At 37.0% G+C, this 24,805-nt stretch overlaps 1 protein-coding gene across 1 annotated transcript in view; it reads left to right on the top strand.

Moving 5' to 3' along the window:
* Window positions 1-1,112: 1,112 nt before the first annotated feature.
* The window catches only part of Bcat (Branched chain amino acid transaminase), a gene marked incomplete at its 5' end in the record, with an annotated part of 78,735 nt that continues 55,042 nt past the window's right edge, over window positions 1,113-24,805 (top strand). Inside the window, one exon of the mRNA XM_070098513.1 lies at window positions 1,113-1,325. Within this exon, the coding sequence (XP_069954614.1) occupies window positions 1,113-1,325 (213 nt within the window). The remainder of the gene's footprint in view (window positions 1,326-24,805) is intronic.

Raw genomic sequence — 24,805 nt, 5'->3', positions numbered from 1 at the left:
ATTCAGGACCCTGTACACCGTGTACATTAGGCCCATATTGGAGTATGCGGCACCAGTTTGGAACCCACACCTAGCCAAGCACGTGAAGAAACTAGAGAAAGTGCAAAGGTTTGCAACAAGACTAGTCCCAGAGCTAAGAGGTATGTCCTATGATGAGAGGTTAAGGGAAATCAACCTGACGACACTGGAGGACAGGAGAGATAGGGGGGACATGATAACAACATACAAAATACTGAGAGGAATTGACAAGGTGGACAAAGACAGGATGTTCCAGAGATTGGACACAGTAACAAGGGGACACAGTTGGAAGCTGAAGACACAGATGAATCACAGGGATGTTAGGAAGTATTTCTTCAGCCACAGAGTAGTCAGTAAGTGGAATAGTTTGGGAAGCGATGTAGTGGAGGCAGGATCCATACATAGCTTTAAGCAGAGGTATGATAAAGCTCACGGCTCAGGGAGAGTGACCTAGTAGCGATCAGTGAAGAGGCGGGGCCAGGAGCTCGGACTCGACCCCCGCAACCTCAACTAGGTGAGTACAACTAGGTGAGTACACACACACACACATACACACATGGGGCCAGGAGCTATGATTCGACCCCTGCAACCACAAATAGGTGAGTACACATGCACATACAACAGGCCTAGTGTCTAATCGACATGTGCCTAGGACCAAATGGTAACTAACTAACAGTGGGCGACTGTGACAAGCAGGGTACCATAAGGACCTGCTGTACTGTCATTAATAACAATGATAATAACAATAACACAAGTAAAAGAGTTTGAAAATTTTGAAAATTGCCAGGATATGACAGAGACATGGAGTGCACATATGCTGTAAACAGACTGAGTGAGGGGTAAGAAAATGGTGCCGCTCAGCTGATTTGAACATCACCACAAAAAATAAACATGAACATGATTGAAAAGCATCATATTAGCAAAGCTCTCTAAAATGCTGTATTAGCGAGGTTTGCCTGTATAATGGGCTAGCAGGGGGAATTATCATTTGTACTAATTTTTTGACTTTCTACAGTAATAGAAAAAATGTAGACATTTAATTGTAACTTTAATTGCACACATTGTTTTCAAAACTTCTTACACTGTGTATTTATTTTCAGGCCTCAGAGCTTCACATTGATTTCTGTCCTCCTGATCAACTGAAGAGCAAACCAGCAGTGAAGGATTTAGTATTTGGCCGCAACTTTACGGACCACATGCTAAAAATATATTACAGTGACAAGTCTGGATGGGGCAAGCCCAGAATAACACCCCTACAGGAGCTGCGGCTTCATCCAGCTGCGAAAGTACTTCATTATGCAGTCGAGGTGGGGCAGTCTCCTTCATTTCCAGTATTATCTTGTAAACATCTGTGAAGTAGTCATTGTTTCCTAGTCTGGGGTTTTGTAAGTTGTGTCCATACTTGAAAGATATTCTGTGTGCAAATGTTACTAACAAGGTTTTTCTAGAGGTTAAATGCCATATACAGTGGTACCTTGGGTTACGAACAGCTCCCAACTCAAACAGTTATGTAAGTGTATTTTTGTAAGAGCTTTTGTAAGTGTATGTTTGGGGGTCTGAAACGGTTTAATCTAATTTACATTATTTCTTATGGAAACAAATTCGTTCGGTATTGGTAGTCGAACAGCCTTCTGGAATGAATTAAGTTCGCAACCCAAGGTACCACTGTAACTTCTCCTTAGCCTAACTGCTAGACTATGTTTTGAATGAAAAACTAAAATTTTGTAGTATTAGAAATTACCAGGATAGTTTAGTTCTCACCTGAAGACAAGTTTGAATTTTTATAAAGACCAGTAAACATGATCACAAAATACCTGGTCAAACAGATAGATACAGGGTGAGGTGCATTAAGACCCCAATGATTAAATACACATGTATGTTAAATTGAAGTTATTACATAGTCCTTCAGACAATATACCCCATGTTATGCTTGGTACAACTACTGACTTGTTAACAAGTCATAATGCCTACCTAAACCACACAATAAATAAGACTGAAAACTTGATACTAATATGTAATGTAATGTAGTAGGCAGCCTGTGCTTTGAGTGATATTTAACAGATGGCAGATGAAACAGTGTCTAAAGATAGAGTTTTTTTCTTTGTAAAGGTTACAGTGTTTAATTACAATTTTGGTTTGCTAAGTACAAAGAAAGCTACCATCATACCTAGATATTTTGGGCAGATTAGTCCTAGTACATAATAACTACTTAAATCTAGACAAGATAAGAGTGGTTAACTTGTATTAAAATCTTTATTTAACCTTAATACTAATGCAAAGTAGTCAAGGTGGAGGTTTATAAGAATAATAATCTTGAAGTTGCACATAAAAACAATATGTATTACAATTAATGGTTCAAACAGTAATATTTCATGGATTGGCAGATGTTTTAATAAACTAGAGGTCATGCAATATAATATTTGGGAGAGTTGCTTCAACTGATTAGAAGTTGTTTTGGTTAGTATTGAGAGATGAGATGATTTTTAAGCAAAGTCCTAAATTTATTAGTAATCAGGAGATCCTTTACCGGTTCAGGTAGTGTTTTCCAGATCTTCGGGCCCTTTATGTGCATTGCATTTTTACATAGTGTGAGACTGATACAAGGATCATAAATGCTACTAAGAACCTTTGTGCAGTTCAAGCATGCTCAAGTATTTTAAGATAAATAAGAGGGATAAATAAGACAGCAAGTTAAGTTATAAAAGTACAGTGGACCCTCAGCTAACGATGGCATCACCTAACGTTAAATCCAGCTAACGATACATTTTAGTGCAAAAATTTTACCTCACCTAACGCTAAAAAACTCACCCTACGCGATTCGTTTGAGATGCGTCCAGTGTGGCCTGAGCGCGCCAGTGTTTACAAGCTAGCCAGTGCGGTTGCATCCACGCATACAATCACAACATTTCATATTATCATAGTGTTTTTAGTGATTGCACCTGCAAAATAAGTCACCATGGGCCCCAAGAAAGCTTCTAGTGCCAACCCTGCAGGAAAAAGGGTGAGAATTACTATGGATATGAAAAAAGAGATTAAGGAAATGTGTGCAGTATGGGTTGAAGCGCAAACCTTTATGGATGAAAATCACCCTCACACAGCTATTGCAAGCCGTGCTGGTGACTATTACAATGACAATGTTATGGCCCATTTTAGGAAAGTCTTAAAGAAACGGGAGGTACAGTCCTCTATGGACAGATATGTTGTGTGACAGAGGTCCAGTGACTTTCAAGCTGGTTATAGTGGCATTAAAAGAAGAAGGGAAGTAACCCCGGAAAAAGACTTGATACCTCAAGTCCTAATGGAAGGGGATTCCCCTTCTAAACATTAGCAACTTCCACACTCTCCCCTCCTCCCATCCCATCAGTCATCACCAGATCTTCAATAAAGGTAAGTGTCAGTTTGTGTGTATTAAAATTAATATTTCATGTGGTAAAATTTTTTGTTTTTTTCATACTTTGGGGTGTCTTGCACGGATTAATTTGATTTCCATTATTTCTTATGGGGAAAATTAATTCAGCTAACGATAATTTCAGCTAACGATGAGCTCTCAGGAACGGATTAATATCGTTACCTGAGGGTCCACTGTACTGTATATTACATAAATTGTGATATGAATATATAATAAAAGTAGCATTTGGGTAAAGTCTTAACAATTTAAGCAAAACAGTTGCATTAGTGGAGGTACCCTCCCATGATGTGGCACTCAACAAAGTAAATCTGTATCCTAATATCCTACATCAGTATTCTTAGGCACAAAGATAGAGAAGAATATGTAGGTTGAATAGCTCTCACAGTTCAACCAATAGATGGTATGGAAAATTAAAATTACCTTGATGAATCTCATTAGATACATACCAGTAATTTAATAAAAGTAACGAAGACAATTATTCTTTATCAAGGTTACAGAGACATGTAGGAATTTTAGGACATCCTAGGTCGAAAAAATGTCCCCCTTCGATATCTACTCCACACATATCTCCATAAGTCACTCTGGACCTATATTAATTTCAAATAAAATATACATCACCAAGAATTCTGATAAAACATTAATAGAAATAAGTGGACTGTATGTTAAATTTAATAAATGACTACACATACATTGAAGGAGAATTTATAATAATAACACTCACCAATTTGTCTGGAGATTACTTGGTGTGTCATACACAAACCCCTGCCTAAAATGTGAAGAAAATACTGGCCAGAATTTCAACATAAATATCCATCACCTGGGTTAATTTAAACCTGTTCCCATCTAATTACGGAGTCCTGTCCAGTTGCCTAATTCTCACATTCTGCAGGACTGCAAATCCAACAATTTCTGCTCCTATTTGAGAGGTTTTAAACACAATTTGACCTCTAGAGCGACGAAAATTCTTCCAATTTTTCCTTACGTTTCTCTTGCCAGTTCAAAAACAACAATGGCGTCCCTCCCAAGCAATGCTCACACCGTCGCTGGTTCCTTTTTTTATTTACAAATTAATTTTTATTAATACAATATATTTCACTAATTTACATACAAAATGCACTGTATTTTCGGAAAATATACAGTATTTTCCACAGATGGCACATAGAAACAAATTAATATTTACTTGGATGTGTGGTTCCAATTGGCAAAGTTCTGCTTTTGACACAGTTGCACAAAGCTAATTTGTAGAGTACAGTTGTGGCTCACAAACATTAACACAGACATCAATCTATTCATTCACTCCTATAAAGTCTAATGTCATCATGAAAGCTCCAGAAGGTAAACTATTACCTTGAATGACTTTCCTTCCTGTTACTACTACTAATTCAGTGAGAGGTGGAAGCATGTTGGTGTTAGCCTTCCATTGTGTATTCCTAACCTTTCATTTGAGTATGTGTGGTGATACCCCTTGGTCCTCAGGATAGCACCATGAATCTTACGTGCATCTGTCAACTGCTTAACAGTCTAGAAACAAGACTAGTCTGTACAGGTGGGCCCCACTTTACAGCATTTCACTAATACAGCAGTTTTCAATTATTCCCATTCTTCAGTTATTCAGACCATAATACATGTATATATATATATATATATATATATATATATATATATATATATATATATATATACAGTATAGTATATATATATATATATATATATATATATATATATATATATATATATATATATATATATATATATATATATATATATACAGTATATATATATATATATATATATATATATATATATATATATATAATATATATATTATATATATATATAAATATATATATATTATAAATATATATATATTATATATATATATATATATTATATATATATATTATATATATTATATATACAGGAGGGCCCCACTTATACGGCGGGTTAGGTTCCAGGCTACCGCCATAAAGCGGAAACCGCCGTAAAGTGGAACACCCTTTTTTTCCACTTACAAATGCATACAAACACTAGATAACAAGTTTACACTAACATATATTATGTTAGCAATAGAACCAGGCATCAAAAAACAATAAAAAAGTACAATACACACACAGTGCACTCATTACTTACCTTAAAATATTTATAGTCTTAATCTAGGGTGAGACAAGTAGTATTTATTGTAAGAAATCATGTGTGGTATGTATGGTGTCAGCCAGGCTACCATACCAGGCCACCCCACCCACACATACTATTCTATGATATTTAAGCATCCCAGAGCGATAAAATGTATATACAGTTCACTCATTACTTACCTTAAAATATTTGTAGTCTTAATGTAGAGTCAGGAGTAAGTAAATGAGATAAAACGAATAAATGAGAGAGAGAAAGAATGAGTACATGAGAGAGGACAGGCACAGAGTTATGTAAACAAACCAGGCGAACGTAAGTTTTGTAAACAAACGAAGTGTACACGTCTGGTTTGTGTACAAGTTACATTGTGTACAGGTTGTCTCTACATTGATACGGTAGAATAAATAAAGAAGAACACTCCCATTCTCATGTAACATCATTTTGAGAAGAAATGATGCTCTGAGTGAAGGCAATGGAAGTAAGTCACTCTGACTTTTTTGGGTTATCCTAGGTTCTCTACACATATGTTGTTATGTATTTATGTTATGTATCGTGTTTATTATATAATTTTGAAAAAAAATATCACGGATGGATTAATGAAAATGTGTATATTAACGTAATATACAACATTTAATGATACACCGAGCTCAGACAGTGTAAACAAACTGAACAGGTTGTGGACGATCACTCGGTCAGGTGAAATAGATGGTATTAATACGTGTCCAGTTTTAGTTCATTCATGTACATTTGTAAGAGTTTGTGAAACTTTTACCTTATAATATTTTTATTATTATTATAATAATTAAATCACGAAACAAATACTCTTACACTGTGTACAAGTTAGTACAGAATTATAGCTATAAAGTGAAGGCATACGAAAGGAATATTTTTCTACAGTTATCCCTAGTAACAGGTGACGGGCTAGAGAAAACGTAATTCTTCCGACACTTCTACAAACCGTTTGGTAAACATCTCGTATATATTTGTATAAATTTTTATACTGTGGGTGCATGTATCATGTTTGTGTGTTACATAATGTGTTTCTTATATAATTTTGAAAAAAATATCATAGATAGATTAAGGGAAATGTCTATATTAACGTAATATGCGACATTAATGCGCCCAAGAGATTATTATTATTACTATTATTATTACTATTATTATTATTATTATTATTATTATTATTATTATTATTATTATTATTATTATTATTATTGCATCAAGAGTAGAGAGACTCTTAGTGATTTTAATGTGTACCTACATGCCAGCACAGTGTGTAAGTTTATTTAGGTACAGGTGTACACAAGTTTAATTATCAAGTACAATACATATAAAATATAAAATAACTTTAAAATACTTGAAATTTTGGAAAGTTTCCAGACATAATAAGGAGATGTGCTCAGGGAGAATGTAAACAAACTCGGTGGGCCGCTGTGACCGTATTAGAAAGACAGGTGGGGGGAGCCGTATAGCGAATTTTGGTCATAATTCTTTTGCTTTCCACTTTGAATTTTTATTCTTACAAAAAAATAGAAGATTTACTGTTATGCAGACTACTGCATTAGTGTAGAAATGGTATAAATAATATCAGTGCACTTGTGAAAGAATATTAGACTCACCGGTTGATGTGTATTGGATGCTTGGCATGATTTGTTTACTTTTGAACTTTGCTAAAAATCGAACATTTCTGCTACTTTTAGCTCAATTTCAAGGTACTTTTCATTGTGTAACCAATCATAATCATCTCAATTTCTGTAATATGTCTTCCATTCTATAAAATGAGACCAGGAAAACTAGAATACAACCATAAATACCATACAAAAATACAGTGCAAAGTCGCTGTTTTAATCCAAAAACATGGTCAGTTTTTTTTTTTCATTACGCACTGTATGCTGCAGGATTTTTTTTATACTGCGCACACTGACCACATAGACCCATTCTTTCATATGTATTCCTACCAGCTTTCTCTCAGTAGATTTGAAGGCGCTAGAATTTAGGTGTTCTAGTATGTCAATAACCCTGGTGCGTAAGCCGTACTAGTACGTCGAAAACCCTGAAAGGGTTAAAGGAAGGGTTTGGGATATTGGCAGTTTGGAGGAATATATTGTGTATCTTTATTACATATATGTTTCTAAACTGTTGTATTCTGAGCACGTCTGCAAAAACAGTGATTATGTGTGAGTGAGGTGAAAGTGTTGAATGATGATGAAAGTATTTTCTTTTTGGGGATTTTCTTTCTTTTTGGGTCACCCTGCCTCGGTGGGAGACGGCCGACTTGTTAAAAATAAATAAATATATATATATGATGGGGTCCACCTCTGGTGTAAATTATGGGACCCACAGCCTCGGAGAATATATATATATATATATATATATATATATATATATATATATATATATATATATATATATATATATATATATATATATATATATATATATACACTTTTCCTATATAAACTACCTACATAGTACTGTAATGTAATGTACAATCATTATTTCATTCTTTTTACCATAATTTACTTCTATTGTTATATTTTAATTATTTATGTACTGTATATGATGTATACATGGTGGTGAACTGAAATTTTACATCGCATACAGTATCATATGTTACTGTTATCTTTATGAATTGTCGACACAGTGAATGGGAGAATACCACTGGTAGTGTCATCCTGCCAGCATGTAGTATAACCTATACCCTAAGTAAAGAGAAACAACTCTGGAACATGTGTAATACGTAGCTGGCTGGCTGGCCGGGTGGGTGGCCGGGTGGGTGGGTGGGTGGCCGGGTGAGTGGGTGGCCAGGTGGATGGTTGGCTGACTGAATGTGCCTCTCTCTCTGTAACTCTCTCTGTATCTCTCTCTCTCTGTCTCTGTATCTCTCTCTCTCTCTATCTCTGTATCTCTCTCTCTCTCTCTCTCTCTCTCTCTCTCTCTCTCTCTCTCTCTCTCTCTCTCTCTCTCTCTCTCTCTCTCTCTCTCTCTCTCTCTCACACAGGTACACGTAAGTGAAGTTATCATACATAGTATAAATTACCTAGGATAACCCAAAAAATCCAGACAAAGTGCTATACAGTGGATCTGTGCTCCAGTGCCCTAAATTAATAATATTATTATTATTATTACAATAATACATATGTACTAATATCAATAATAATATTATTATTAAACTATAATATAATGTGTCCTCTCATTACTTACCTTAAAATATCTGTAGTCTTAATGTAGAGTGAGAGGTGAGTAAACAAGATTAAATGAATAAATGAATGAGAGTGTAGAAGGTTGGCGAGTTATGTAAACAAACGTTGCTGTTGTTGTTGTTGTTACCAGCCTGGACTCGAATGGTTCCTGTTCACTCTGTCAAGCCGACCAGAAAAACATCTCATATTTGTTAATTTATATGTTTATATATTATGTAGCATGTTTATTATATAATTTTGAAAAAGAAATCATGGATGGATTAAGCAAAATGTCTATATCAACGTTTTATACACATTTAATGCACCTCAAGGATTATTATTGTGTTATTATCATTATTAATATGGCGTCTTCAAGACCAATTACACTCTTAACCCTTAACCCTTTGAGGGTTTTGGCCGTACTAGTACGTCTTACGCGCAGGGGTTTTTGACGCACTAGTACGCATAAATTTTAGCGCCGTCAAATCTCTCGGGAAAAGGCTGGTAGGCCTCCTTATGAAAGAATGGGTCTATGTGGTCAGTGTGCATGGTATAAAAAAAATCCTGCAGCACACAGTGCATAATGAGAAAAAAAAAACTTTGACCGTTTTTTTGGCATAAAACAGCAACTTTGCACTGTATTTTCGTATGGTATTTATTGTTGTATTCTAGTTTTCTTGGTCTCATTTTATAGAATGGAAGGCATATCACAGAAATTGAGATGATTTTGACTGGTTTTACAATGAAAAGTACCTTGAAATTGAGCTCAAAGTAGCGGAAATGTTCGATTTTTACCAAAGTTCAAAAGTAAACAAATCATGCCAAGCGTCCAATACATGTCAACTGGTGAGTCTAATATTCTTTTGCAAGTGCGCCAATATGATTTATACCATTTTTTACACTAATGCAGTAATCTGCATAACAGTAAATCTTCTATTTTTCGTGAGAATAAAAATTCAAAGTGGAAAGCAAAAGAATGTAAGAGGGGCCTTGAGACGTGACTAATGAACAGAGGAAATGTCATTTTATTGCCAGGAATGTATTTCTTGTTTGTTCTGGACCCTATTCGGAAATTGGCATTTTTTGAAATTTGTGTGAAATTGGCAAAATTGCTAAATTCTGACCACTGTATTGGATAGTTAAAAATGGTAAATGGGTGATTTCTTGCACTCATTCAATAGAAAAAATGTAGTTCTAGCGAAATATTCATGTTTTTTCTCGACTAGTACAGTGGAATTGGCCGAAAATGGGGCTCAAAGTGGGCAATATCGCCGATGCATAAACATCGCCGAGACCGCTTACTTCGCGAGGGCATAATTCCGTAAGTTTTCCATCAAATCTCATAATTTTGGTGTCATTATGATCGGGAAAAGATTCTCTATCTTTTCATAAGAAAAAATAATTTTTTTTTTTTAAATTTGGCCGACCCTGAGAACGAGTTTCTGAGAGGGCCTGTCGACCCTCAAAGGGTTAAACGGTCCAAACAGATCGACGTTCAAATTCGTAGTGCTACAAAAGTAGATTACTTTTTTTTACATATTTTCAAATATAACAAAAGAAATGTAGATAAAAGTTTTTTTTACACGTTTTCACATGTAAAACAAAAAAAAAAGATCTAAATTTTTTTACATACTTTCAGATGTTGAAAAAACGTATATATACGTTTGGACCATTTAAGGGTTAATGAGTGGCTCTGAGACAGACAAGCAGACAGAAAGACAGACACAGGTAGACAGAAAGACACACAGGTAGACAAAGACACACACAGGTAGACAAAGACAGACACAGGTAGAAAGACACACACAGGTAGACAGACACAGGTAGACAGAAAGACAGATACACAGGTGGACAGAAAGACACACACAGGTAGACAGAAAGACACAGGTAGACAGAAAGACACACAGGTAGACAGACACACACAGGTAGACAGAAAGACACACAGGTAGACAGAAAGACAGACACACACACAGGTAGACAGAAAGACACACACAGGTAGACAAAGATACAGTTAATACAGTATGATGCTGCTGATAGGGCAGGGTAACTCAAACTGATGCTGCCTGCATGACTCATTGCCGCCACGAGTATTGTCAAATATTGTACAGTGGTGTGCATCAGCCGGCCCAGCCCAGCTGCCAGATGTACGGTCGTAAGTCGAGTGGACGTATGTCGAGCAGGTCATAAGTCGGATGGTAGGTGTATATATATATATATATATATATATATATATATATATACAGTGGACCCCCGGTTAACGATATTTTTTCACTCCAGAAGTATGTTCAGGTGCCAGTACTGACCGAATTTGTTCCCATAAGAAATATTGTGAAGTAGATTAATCCATTTCAGACCCCCAAACATACACGTACAAACGCACTTACATAAATACACTTACATAATTGGTCACATTAGGAGGTAATCGTTATGCGGGGGTCCACTATATATATATATATATATATATATATATACAGTGGACCCCCGCTTAACGATCACCTCCAAATGCGATCAATTATGTAAGTGTATTTATGTAAGTGCGTTTGTACGTGTATGTTTGGGGGTCTGAAATGGACTAATCTACTTCACAATATTCCTTATGGGAAAAAATTCGGTCAGTACTGGCACCTGAACATACTACTGGAATGAAAAAAGTTCGTTAACCGGGGGTCCACTGTATATATATATATATATATATATATATATATATGTATATATGTATATATGTATATATATATATATATATATATATATATGTATATATGTATATATATATGTGTATATATATATATATATATATATATGTATATATGTATATATATATGTATATATATATATATGTATATATACGTGCTGTTGGAGTGTGAGCAAAGTAACATTTATGAAGGGATTCAGGGAAACCGGCAGGCCGGACTTGAGTCCTTTAGATGGGAAGTACAGTGCCTGCACTCTGAAGGAGGGGTGTTAATGTTGCAGTTTAAAAACTGTAGTGTAAAGCACCCTTCTGGCAAGACAGTGATGGAGTGAATGATGGTGAAAGTTTTTCTTTTTCGGGCCACCCTGCCTTGGTGGGAATCGGTCAGTGTGATAATAAATAAAAAAATAAAAAATATATATATATATAAAATCTTCTTTCTTTCAACACACCGGCCGTATCCCACCAAGGTGGGGTGGCCCAAAAGGAAAAACAAAAGTTTCTCCTTTCAAATTTAGTAATATATACAGGAGAAGGGGTTACCAGCTCCTTGCTCCCGGCATTTCAGTCGCCTCTTACGACACGCATGGCTTATGGAGGAAGAATTCTTTTCCACTTTCCCATGGAGATAAGAGGAAATAAACAAGAACAAGAACTAGAAAGAAAATAGCAGAAAACCCAGAGGGGTGTGTATATATATATGTTTGTACATGTATGTGTAGTGTGACCTAAGTGTAAGTAGAAGTAGCAAAATGTACCTGAAATCTTGCATGTTTATGAGACAGACAAAAGACACCAGCAATCCTACCATCATGTGAAACAATTACAGGCTTTTGTTTCACACTCACTTGGCAGAACGGTAGTACCTCCCTGGGTGGTTGCTGTCTACCAACCTACTACCTAGAATATATATATATATATATATATATATATATATATATATATATATATATATACACACCTACCATCCAACTTACGACCTGCTCGACTTACGACCACTCGACTTACGACCGTGTTTTTTATGCCAAATTTCTGGGAAATAAACAATTATTTGTGTTGTACACAGTGTTTATCCTAAACCTTACAGTATAAAATACAGTACTAACAGCATAAAAAGTAAAGTAAAACATGAAATGCCAAAATAAAACAATAAAATAAAGTCATTACATAAATGTTTTATTGATATTCAGTAGTAAAGTTCGACTTACGACCATTTTGACTTAGGACCGGTTTCTTAGAACCGAACTTGGTTGTAAGTCGGATGGTAGGTGTGTGTGTATATATATATATATGTATATATATATATATATATATATATATATATATATATATATATATATATATATATATATATATATATATATATATATATATATATATATATATATATATATATATATATATTCCAGGGTTAGCCTCAAACCCTTCAAAATCCCTTTTGTCTACACATTCTGGCCACAGTTTCTTCCAAGCAGAGTTCAAGGTCCTCTTAGTCACGTCCTCCCAAGCCTTACCTATAATGTTTACACAATTGAGGATGCTAAAGTGATCTCTCCAAAACTCTCTTAGAGTCAATTGAGTTTCTGAGGTCACTACAAAGCACCTTTCAAACATAGCTTTTGTGTAGAGATTTTTGAAGTTTGCAATGACCTGCTGGTCCATGGGCTGCAGGAGAGGAGTGGTATTAGGAGGCAAAAACTTGACCTTAATGAAGCTCATTTCCGCAGAAAGTCGCTCTCCCATGTCTGAAGGATGGCCAGAAGCATTGTCTAATACCAGGAGGCACTTAAGGTCCAATTTATTTTCCAGGAGGTAATTTTTCAGTGGGGACAAATGCATGGTGTAACCAGTCATAGAAAAAGTACCTTGTGACCCATGCCTTAATGTTTGCCCTCCACAGCACACACAAACTAGCCTTGAGGACATTGCTTTTCCTGAACACTCTGGGAGTTTTAGAGTGATACACCAATAAAGGCTTCACTTTGCAATCACCATTAGCATTAGCACAAATCAACAGAGTAAGCCTGTCTTTCATAGGCTTATGTCCTGGGAGTGTCTTTTCCTCCTGAGTTTGTAGGTCCTGCTTGGCATTTTCTTCCAAAACAGGCCTGTTTCATCACAATTAAACACTTGTTCAGGTTTCAGTCCTTCACTGTCTATGTACTCCTTGATTTCCTGCACATATTTTTCAGCCGCTTTGTGGTCCGAACTGGCACCCTCACCATGCCTTATCACACTATGTATGCCACTACGATTCTTGAATCTCTCAAACCAACCTTTGCTGGCCTTAAATTCACTCACATCACCACTAGTTGCAGGCATTTTTCTAATTAAATCGTCATGCAACTTCCTAGCCATTTCACATATGATTGCTTGAGAGATGCTATCTCCTGCTATCTGTTTTTTGTTTATCCACACCAATAACAGTCTCTCAACATCTTCTATCACTTGCAATCTCTGTTTCGAAAACAAAGTTGCACCTTTGACAAGAACAGCTTCCTTGATTGTCGTTTTCTTGGCCACAATAGTAGCGATGGTTGATTGGGGTTTTGTGTACAACCTGGCCAGCTCGGAGACACGCACTCCACTTTCATACTTAGCAATGATCTCTTTCTTCATATCCATAGTAATTCTCACCCTTTTTTCTGTAGGGTTGATGCTAGAAGCTTTCTTGGGGCCCATGGTGACTTATTTTGCAGGTGCAATCACTAAAAAGGCTGTGATAATATGAAATGTTCTGATTGTATGCTTGGAAGTGACTGTGGTGGCTGGCTTGTAAACAGTGGCACCCACGGAACAAGTGAGGCGGGCTCAGGCCGCACATGGACGCATCTCGAACGAATCGCGTTGAGCGAGTTTTTTAGTGCTAGTCGAGGCAAAATTTTTGCGCTAAAATGTATCGCTAGGCGGATTTAACGTTATGTGATGCCATCGTTAGGCGAGGGTCCACTGTATATATATTCACCACTCACTGTGAGCTAAGGATGAAAATATATTAAGGTACATAAATAATGTTTGTACTGTATATGCATTTTTTTAGGCCTAGCTCTGATGCTCACTTAATATATAATAGTGTAAATATATTATCTAGGTAGTAGGTTGGTAGACAACAACTGCCCAGGGAGGTACTACCGTCCTGCCAAGTGAGTGTAAAACGAAAGCCTGTAATTGTTTTACATGATGGCAGGATTGCTGGTGTCCTTTTTTCTGTCTCATAAACATGCAAGATTTCAGGTACATCTTGCTACTTCTACTTACACTTAGGTCACACTACACATTCATGTACAAGCATGTATGTACACACACCCCTCTGGGCTTTCTGCTATTTTCTTTCTAGTCCTTGTTCTTGTTTATTTCCTCTTATCTCCATGGGGAAATGGAACAGAATTCTTCCTCTGTAAGCCATGCATGTTGTAAGAGGTGACTAAAATGTCGGGAGCAAGGAGCTAGTAACCCCTTCTCCTGTATAAATTGCTAAATTTAAAAAGATAAAGTTTTGTTTTTCTTTTTAGGCCACCCTGCCTCAGTGGGATATGGCCAGTTCGTTGAAAGAAAAAGAAGTAAATATATTATCAGCTTTTATATCCATTTGAAAGTGGAAAAAGGCTGTGTTTCACTTTACAGTGATTTTCACTTTACAGCAGTAGCCCAGAACCTAACATGCTGTATAAGCAGGACCTGCTTGTATTCATCTACTTAGATAACATTCTAGTGGCTTGACTTCAGTTTTTCATCCATTGATTTCCAGACCATTACAGACTGCAAGATTCCTAAAAAAAAATCATGCAGTCACACCCATGCACACACACACACACTGCTGTGGTTAGGGCTTCTAATTTAGATACACAAGTACCTCACTGGACCATGAACTACCTTTATCTCTTAATAGTATCATTGGTAAATTTTCACTATGATTTTGGTGGTTATTTTACTTGGGACTACTACAAGGGTACTTGCTGGCTTTTGGTTGTTCATGCACTCGCTGAGTGAGACTCTGGTAATGAAATACCTTACTTCCTAGACTACTTTGATTGGCATCACTGATTTGTGGACTTAAGCTCAATCACACTTCCTCTTAAAGTTGTGCATTAAATTTGCTTCTCCCATTTCCAACTTGTCATCTCTCCCATTTCCTTTTCCAACTCATTCTGCTCTTCAAAAACACTGAGACTAAAGAAATATTAGTATGAGTCAAATGCATATTTAGTTTCCACCTGTCTCCTTGTCCCTATCTGTGTTATCAGTTCCTCTCACCAAGATACTTTGACTGTTGAAAATGTTTTCCTGTATTGCCCTTCTGTTCTTTCTCTGCTTTCAGACAGTATCTCTAATATTGCTGGCATTATAGTGTGCACTGACGTTGATTGTGAAGATTCTTGTCTTATTTTCCTCATTCTAATGTGTTCCACTACTGTTATTTTGTACTTTGTTTTACCACATGCATCTGCTACCTCCTTTCTAAATGTGCTGGGCTTAACCCTTATAGATTTGGTGGTTTTTTGTTAATAACATTATCTACTTTTGTAACTAAATGACTTGTGAAATTGTAATAACACATTTGCAAAGAAATCACAGAATGTGGTATGTAAATCATGTTAAGATTTTTGTGAGTTGTGATGGTGGTTTTGAGGGGACTTGAGCTAGAGTTTGCCACAGCCACACTGGTGTGGGAGTCATCCACAATTTATAACTAAAAGTAATTAATCTGCTACTCTGATGAACTTGAATGCATCAAATCTACCTGCATCACAGATGAAAATGGTGAATATACCTTTGCTAAATTCAAGTTCAAAAACCTAAAAAAAAACATAACAGTTGGAGCTATCTACAGAGTACCTCACACAAATATTTACACATTTAATGGAAGCATAAGAAACATGATAACTGAGTCAGAGATGAATAACACCGCCTGACACAGGGGACTTCAACATTAACTTCATCCATGAACTCAACCCACAAATAACTGAATTCACTAACACTATGAGCAACTGCTTACTCCTACCATCAAGTATAACCAAACCAACAAGAATCACCGAGACAAGTGCCTCGCTACTTGACCATATCTGGACCAACACTACATCCCCACTAAGATCACACATTATCACAGATAACTCCACAGACCACTATCCCACCTTTCTCATAACAAACATTTGTAAACTCCCACAGGACACAAGTAACATCTCTTTCCGACTACATGATGAAACATCAGTAAATAATTTTATTTCGGCATTAGGTAACATTGACAGGCAAAGTGAGCTAGCACCTAGCCTCAATATTGACAAATGTGTAAAAAGTTTTTCGCAAAAAACTCAAAACCTCTATAACAGACATTGTCCAATAAAAACAAAACAAAAATCACAGCCGAGTGACTAAACAGCCCCTGGCTTACAAACAGCATCCTCACTTCCATTGACATGTATATGCGAAAAACAGTACAGACTGGGTCAAATTATGAAGGAACAGACAAAACGTTACTCATCAACGCATACGAATTTAATACGAAGGGCCAGAAAAACTGTGTTACAAAAACAGATTTTATGACATAAAAGGGGATATGAAAAAGATGTGGAAACCCTTCTCTGAAATTCTAGGATCTAGGAAACTACCTCGAAAAAAAGTGATTAACCTAACTAAACCTAATGAACCTCTCTTCCTGCCGACAGATACTGCCAACAAACTAAATGTCTTTTTCTCCACTGTAGAAACAACACTAGCAAGCAAAATCCCAAACTCAAATATACAAACCAAAAAACTACCTCACTGGCAACTATCCAAATACAGTGGACCCCCGGTTATTGGCCATAATCTGTTCCAGAAGGTCAGCCGATAACTGAAATGTTCGAAAACCGAATTAATATTTCCCATAAGAATTAATGGAAATACAATTAATCCGTTCCAGACAAAAATATTCACAAAAAAAATAATTTTTTTCACAATTATGTAAGTATTACATACCTTTATTGAAGGCTAATGCTGGCTTATGGAAGATGGGGAAGAGGAAAGATGAAGGAGTTAGTGTTTGGAAGGGGAATCCCCCTCCATAAAGACTTTAGGTAGCAAAGCCTTCTCTGGGGTTACTTCCCTTCTTTGTCTTTTAATGTCATTAGGACCAGCTTGAGAGTCACAGGACCCCTGTCTCATAAAATAACTGTCCAGAATGCTCTGTTTCTGGTGTCTCTTTAAGATTTCCCTGAAGTGGGACAGGGTTTTGTCACTAAACATGTTGCAGATATGGCTTGTTTCAGCTTTGTCAGGGTGGTGTTTCTCTACAAAAGCTTGCACCCTAGTCTACATTGCACACACCTCTTTAATCTCTGAAGAAGGCACCTCCTTTCTTTACGACAGGGACTTTCTTTGGAGCCATGGTTACTTATTTCACAGTTGCACTGCAAAAAAAAAAAAAAACACTAAAAACTGACATGCAAGCAGCCCCAGCCGGTGGAAGGACACGTCCCAAACGGCCGATCACCGAATTAACAGCCGATAACTGGGCGCTGAGAAACCAGCCGATAACTGAGTTGGCCGATAACAGAACCGGCCGATAACCGGGGGTCCACTGTACTCTATTCCTAGCCCCAACAAACCCTACTGAAATCTCACTCATCATCAAAACACTAAAGAACAAGGCAGGAGACCTTAATAGCTTACCACCATTTATGTATAAAAAGGCTTCTCATTTGTTGTCACCAGTTATTGTAACACTTTTTAACAAGTCCATTGAATCTTCAACCTTCCCATCCCTGCTCAAAATAGCAAGGGTTATACCAATCCACAAAGGAGGCGATCCTACTAATTTAAATTACTGTAGACCTATATCAAACCTACCCCTTGTATCTAAATTCTTCAAAAAAATAATACACAAGCAAGTTTACTCCTACTTTGTATCCCACAACATACTTAACCTCTGCCACTTTGGATTTAGGCCAAGCAAAAGCACAACCGATGCAATTATACATATGCTCAAGCTTCTATATACGGTGCTGGAAAAAAACAAACTTCCACTTTGCCTCTTCATAGACCTACAGAAAGCATTTGATACAGTTGACCACGATCTCTTGCACCTAAAACTTGAACATTACAGGGTCAGAGGACACTCAATTACCTAAAATCATATCTTAGCAGTAGACACCAATATGTGTAAACAAATGGTGTTGCCTTCATCACACAACCTGTTCTTGTTGGAGTCCCCAAGGGCAGTGTCCTTGGCCCACTACTCTTTCTCATTTACATTAATGACATCCCTAATGCCTCCAAACTACTTAAACCTGTTCTTTTTGCAAATGATACTACCTATATCTTGTCTCACCCAAACCAAACCATACTTAGAAACACTGTAAATGAGCTGCTAAAAATATCCACTTGGATGATGGCCAACAGTCTTACTTTTAGTATCGACAAAACCTACTTCATAGTGTTTGGAAATAGAGCTGCAAATATTCAGCTAAACATATTGGTAAATGGTTCTCCCATTTCAAGACACACTGATGGAAAATTTCTAGGGCTCCACGTTGATAGCTATTACAAACCAGGAATCCAAAGGCCTGTTATCCTGGGTGTAAAGGGAGCAAAATAAACACAGCAGAACAACTTTTGACTTATATTATCCTTTCACCAAGTAAGAACAGAAGTATATACACTATGCACAACAATAGGTATTAGTGCACGCCACGGTAAGCAAGGCAGAATAGAAGACACCAGAGAGCAGACCGTGCTTCAGCCAGCTCTAGAATGGAAATGACAAGGGCAGACAGGCGGGTGGTACTCACAACACCTCTGCGATTGCCAGAACCATCTTCTCATTAGCTAAACCTGGGTACTGATCAAATGACGGGGCCCCATCGTCTGACCCTTAGTACTGGTTCGCTGGTTGGGGGAGAAAGACTTTCAATAAGGGTGTGTACATGCACTGAATAAAGGTTACGTACTGTTTGCAATAGCTGTCTTAAATTTCAGACCCACATACAGCATATTTCCAAAAAAATCTCCAAAACAGTAGGCATCCTCTCTAAGATACAGTACTATGTACCCCAAATGGCACTTCTTGCTCTTTACCACTCTCTCATCTACCCTTACCTCACATATGGTATTTGTGCATTGGGTTCAACCACAGCAAATCACCTTAAACCCTTAATTCTACAAAAGAAAGCTGCTGTGAGAATGATTACAAACTCCTGCACCAGGCAACACACTGTTTAACCCTTTAACTGTCACAACCCCAATTCTGAAACTGTCTCCCTGTGTCGCAAAATTTTTGAAAAAAAAAAAAATATTTTTTCTTACCAAAATGTTAGGATTAATTTTCCGAGTGTTTTATGCCTAAAAAAAACTTTTGCGATCAGTACTTACCAAGATATAGAGGCAAAAAGTTGGCAGAAAATGAGCAGCATTTATTTATTTATATATTTTTTATTTATTTAGTAATTTGAGCATACATACAGAGGTACAAAAAAATACAGGTAAGAGCAGCATGCCAAAGCCACTTATATGCATAGCATTACGGGCTGGCTTAAAATTAACTTAAGATTAACTAAGCAATGATGAAATCAGTGATAAGACATTATTGTAAACAGATAACTATAAAGCACAAATGAGTATTACAAAGACAGGTCATATGGTTGCATGCATTGCTGTACATTCAGTCGAAAGGAGTATTCTGTTAGATTGGGTTTTAAGTTTAACATTTATGTGATATAATTGTGAGAAACATTTAAGATATACAATTTATAAGGTTCAGTTATTCAGTATTTATTTGGTTTTGGGTGAGTAAGTGATCTTTGAGAAGAGACTTGAATTTATAAACAGGTAGTGTTTCTTTTATATTTACAGGTAATGAATTCCAGATTTTAGGGCCTTTTATGTGCATTGAGTTTTTGCATAGCATGAGATGGACACGAGGAACATCAAAGAGTGATCTGTGCCTTGTGTTATGGTCATGTGTTCTGTTGAGGTTGGCAAGGAGATGTTTGAGGGGAGGGTTAATATCAGAGTTAAGTGTTCTATGTATGTAATAGGTGCAGTAATAAGTATGGATGTTTTGTATGGTGAGTAAGTTGAGTGTTTTGAATATTGGTGGAGTGTGCTGCCTGTAGTGAGAATTTATCATTCTAACTGCAGCCTTTTGTTGGGTAATTAGTGGTCTGAGATGGTTAATTGTTGTTGAGCCCCATGCACAAATTCCATAGGTGAGATAGGGGTAAATAAGAGAGTGACATAGGGCCAGGAGGGCTGACTGTGGAGCATAGTACCGTATCTTCGATAGTATGCCTACAGTCTTGGAAATTTTCTTAGAAATATGTTGTATATGTGTATGAAATTTGAGTCTATTATCAAGGTGGATTCCTAAGAATTTTCCCTCTGTTAGCTTTGTGATAGGTGATCCATTTATCATTATGTTAAGAGGGACATCTGTAGCTCTGTTACCAAACTGAATGAAGTAGGCTTTGTCAGTGTTTAGTGTAAGTTTGTTAGTCCTCATCCAGGTAGATATTTTCTGTAATTCGGTATTTACAGTATTGGCTAGCATGACTGGGCTCGGGTGAGAGAAGACGTATGTAGTGTCATCTGCAAATAGTGTGGGTTTGAGTAATTGCGAAGCATTTGGTAGGTCATTTATGTATAGGAGAAAGAGAAGAGGGCCAAGGACACTTCCCTGTGGGACACCAACTGTAATTGGTTGTGCGGAAGAGCTTGCCCCATTTGCGTACACATATTGGCTTCTGTTGCTGAGGTATGACTTGAGGTAGTTGAGGGAGTGCCCTCTTATACCATAGTGTGACAATTTTATGTGGAGCAAGTCATGGTCAACTGTATCAAAAGCTTTACGTAAGTCAATGAAGATCCCCAGTGGGACTTCTTTTTTCTCTATTGCAGTGTATATATGTTCTAGCATGTGTATAATAGCATCATTAGTATTTTTATTAGGCCTGAATCCAAATTGGCAGGGGTTGAGTATGTTTTGGGAGATGAGGTAGGAGTAGATTCGTTTATGAATTAATTTTTCGAAGATTTTTGAGAGAGGGTGTAAATTGGATATTGGCCTATAGTTATTCAACTCTGTTTGGTCTCCTCCTTTATGGATCGGGGTGACCCTTGCTATTTTGAGAACTGTAGGGAAGGTGGAGGATTCAATGGATTTGTTAAAGAGTGTTGCAATGATTGGTGATAGCACTTGTGACACTTTTTTGTATATAAAGGGTGGCAAGGTATTTAAATCTCCTGCCTTGTTTTTTAGTGCGTTGATAATAAGGGAGACTTCGTATGGGTTAGTCGGAGCTAGGAACAGTGTGTTCGGGTAGTTGCCAGTGAGGTAGTCATTTGGTGGGGTATCTGAGCTTGGGATTTTATTGGCAAGGTTTTGTCCTATAGTGGAGAAGAAATCATTGAGTCTGTTTGCTGTTTCTGTTGGTGGGAGTTGGGGTTCATCTGATTTTGCTAATTTTATTTCGCTATTTCGTGATATCTTTTTTGTTCCCAGAATTTCAGATAGGGTTTTCCAGGTCTTTTTTATATCACCTCGTAAGTTGGATAATCTGTTCTCATAATACAATTTTTTTGCCCTTCTTATCAGGCTGGTTAGGATTGACGAGTAACGTTTTGTTTGGTCTCTGGTTATGTGACCCATTCTGTACTGTTTTTCATATCGGTGTAGCGAATGCCGCTCACCTGGTACACTTTTATTTACTTCCATTCCATGGTTTCTTGTATTTTCCAATATTTTTTTTTCCAAGTAACTTATGTGGCCTGTGAGACCAAAGTAACGTTCAGTGAACACATACACTCGTTGTATGCAACACAATAACCGCACAAACATTATTATCATTATATTTTTACAAAACTTGTTTACACAGACCAACAGTACAAAATTTTTTTTATTACTATTGCTCTATAATATACAGTGGAACCTCAAGTTTCGAACTTAATCCATCCCAGGAGCTAGTTCTAAAGTTGAAATGTTTGAAAGTCGAAGCAGTATTTCTCATAAGAAATAATGGAAATGCAATTAATCCGTTACAGAAACCCAAAAATATTCACACAAAAAAAAATACATTTTATAGAGATTACATTATAGTTTTACATATACACAACAAACATACATAGTACAATTAGTAATTGATAAATAAAAATTTAAATGAACATATAAAATAACATTTTTACTCACCTTTGTTGAAGAATATTGATGGCATCTGGAAGATAGGGAGGAGGAGTGAGGGAGAGCTTACTGTTTGGAAGGGAAATCCCCCTCCATAAAGACTTCAGGTAGCAAAGCCCTCTCTGGGGTTACTTCCCTTCTTTGTCTTTTAATGGCACTAGGACCAGCTTGAGAGTCACTGGACCCCTGTCTCACAAAATAACTGTCCACAGTCCTCTGTTTCAGGTGCCTCTTCAAGATTTCCCTGAAATTGGACATAGTTCTGTCACTGAACTTGTTGCAAAGATGGCTTGTTTCAGCTTGCACAGGGTGGTACTTCTCCACAAATGTTTGCGCATCATTCCACTTGGCACAAATCTCCTTAATCTTTGAAGAAGGCACTTCATCCACTCCTTCCTCCTCCTCTGAAGCAAGTTCCTGAGTTGTGATCTGATACTGTTCCAGATGAAGCTTTTGCAGCTCTTCAGTGGTTAGCTTTTCCTTGTGGTCCTCCACCAACTCATCCACATCCTCGCCACTCGCCTCCAACCCCATGGACTTGCCCGATACCACAATACCTTCCACAACAGACAGAAGATCGGCAGGGTCAGGGTCAGCCTCAAACTCTTCAAAATCCCTCTGGATGGCACATTGTGGCCACAATTGTCTCCAAGCAGAGTACAAAGTCTTGGAAGTTACTCCTTCCCAAGCCTTACCTATAAGGCTTATGCAGGTGTAGATATTGAAGTGATTCTTCCAGGACTCTCTTAGGGTCAACTTAGGGTCACTTCAAAGCACTTTTCAATCAATGCTTTTGTGTAGAGTTTTTTGAAGTTAGAAATGACCTGCTGGTCCATGGGCTGGTGATGAAACTGTAGTCCCTAGACAGTAGGTTCTACCAAGTTTGGAGGATGTGCAGGAGCATTATCCAGTAACAGGAGGCACTGGAGTGGCAAATTATTTTCTAGGAGGTATTTTTTCACACTGGGGCCAAACACTTCATGGACCCACTCTTTGAAAATTTGCCTCATGACACATGCCTTATTATTTGCTTTCCACAAGACACATAACTTGTTCTTAATGACATTGTTTTTCTTAAACACACTGGGATTTTCTGAGTGATATACCATGGAGAATATATCATAGCCAAATTTAGCCCTTTGACTGTCGCAGGCCCCTTTCTGAAACTGTCATTCTATGTCGCAAAATATTTGAAAAAAAACAAATTTTTTTTTCTTATGAAAATGTTAAGATTATTTTTCTGAGTGTTTTAGTCAAAAAAAAATTTTTTGCCATCAGTACTTGCTGAGATATAGAGCCGTGAAGTTTGCAGAAAATGAGCCGCGTATGGCAGCAGCGGGGACTGCCGCTCACCCGGTAAACTTTAGTTTACTTGTATTTGAAGGTTTTTTGTTTTTTTCACTATTTTATTTTTTCACATAACTTATGTGGCCTGTGAGACCAAAGTAAGGTGCAATGTACATATATACACTCGTATACAACACAATAAGCACACAAACATAATTATCAATATATTGTTTACAAAACTTGTTTACAAAACAAACAATACAAAAAATAGTTTATTACTATTGTTCTATAATATATATACCATTGTACAGTCACTGAACATATTCCTAGAAGTTCTGCAGCTTGTGGAACTCTTTGAAACATGTTTTCATACACAATGGTGTTTTACACTCCTCACACACAAAACCAGTGTGTGTGCATTTTTGTGGACTTCTTTTTTTATGTGCAAAGACAAAATACCTCGTCTGAGCAGTTTTCTTCAAACTGTTAGCAGGCAGTTGTGCTATGTAGTTATCCTAGGTAAATGGTTGTGTATCATCATTCCTTCCTTCCTACTTTCCTGCATTCCTTTCCTTCATTCCTTTCCTTCATTCCTTTCCTGCATTCCTTTCCTTCATTCCTTTCCTTCATTCCTTTCCTGCATTCCTTTCCTTCATTCCTTTCCTTCATTCCTTCCCTTCATTCCTTCCCTTCATTCCTTTCCTGCATTCCTTTCCTACCTCTCTTCCTACATTCCTTCATCTGTCCTTCCTTACTTTTTTCCTTCCTTTCATCTCGTCCTTCCTTCATTCCTGCCTTCCCTTCTTGCTTCTGGTTTCTATAATATATATACACATATATAGTCATTAGATACTTTCATATAACTGCTATTATCTCCATTCAGCAAGCTTGTCTTGTGTGCGAGTGTGTGGCTTATAATTGTTTTGAGTCAGGAGTCGGCA

The sequence above is a fragment of the Cherax quadricarinatus genome, chromosome 62, assembly GCF_038502225.1.
Source record: "Cherax quadricarinatus isolate ZL_2023a chromosome 62, ASM3850222v1, whole genome shotgun sequence".
Lineage (NCBI taxonomy): Eukaryota > Metazoa > Arthropoda > Malacostraca > Decapoda > Parastacidae > Cherax > Cherax quadricarinatus.
Note: the sequence above shows the minus strand (reverse complement) of the source record. Positions and strands in the feature narration are given on the sequence as shown.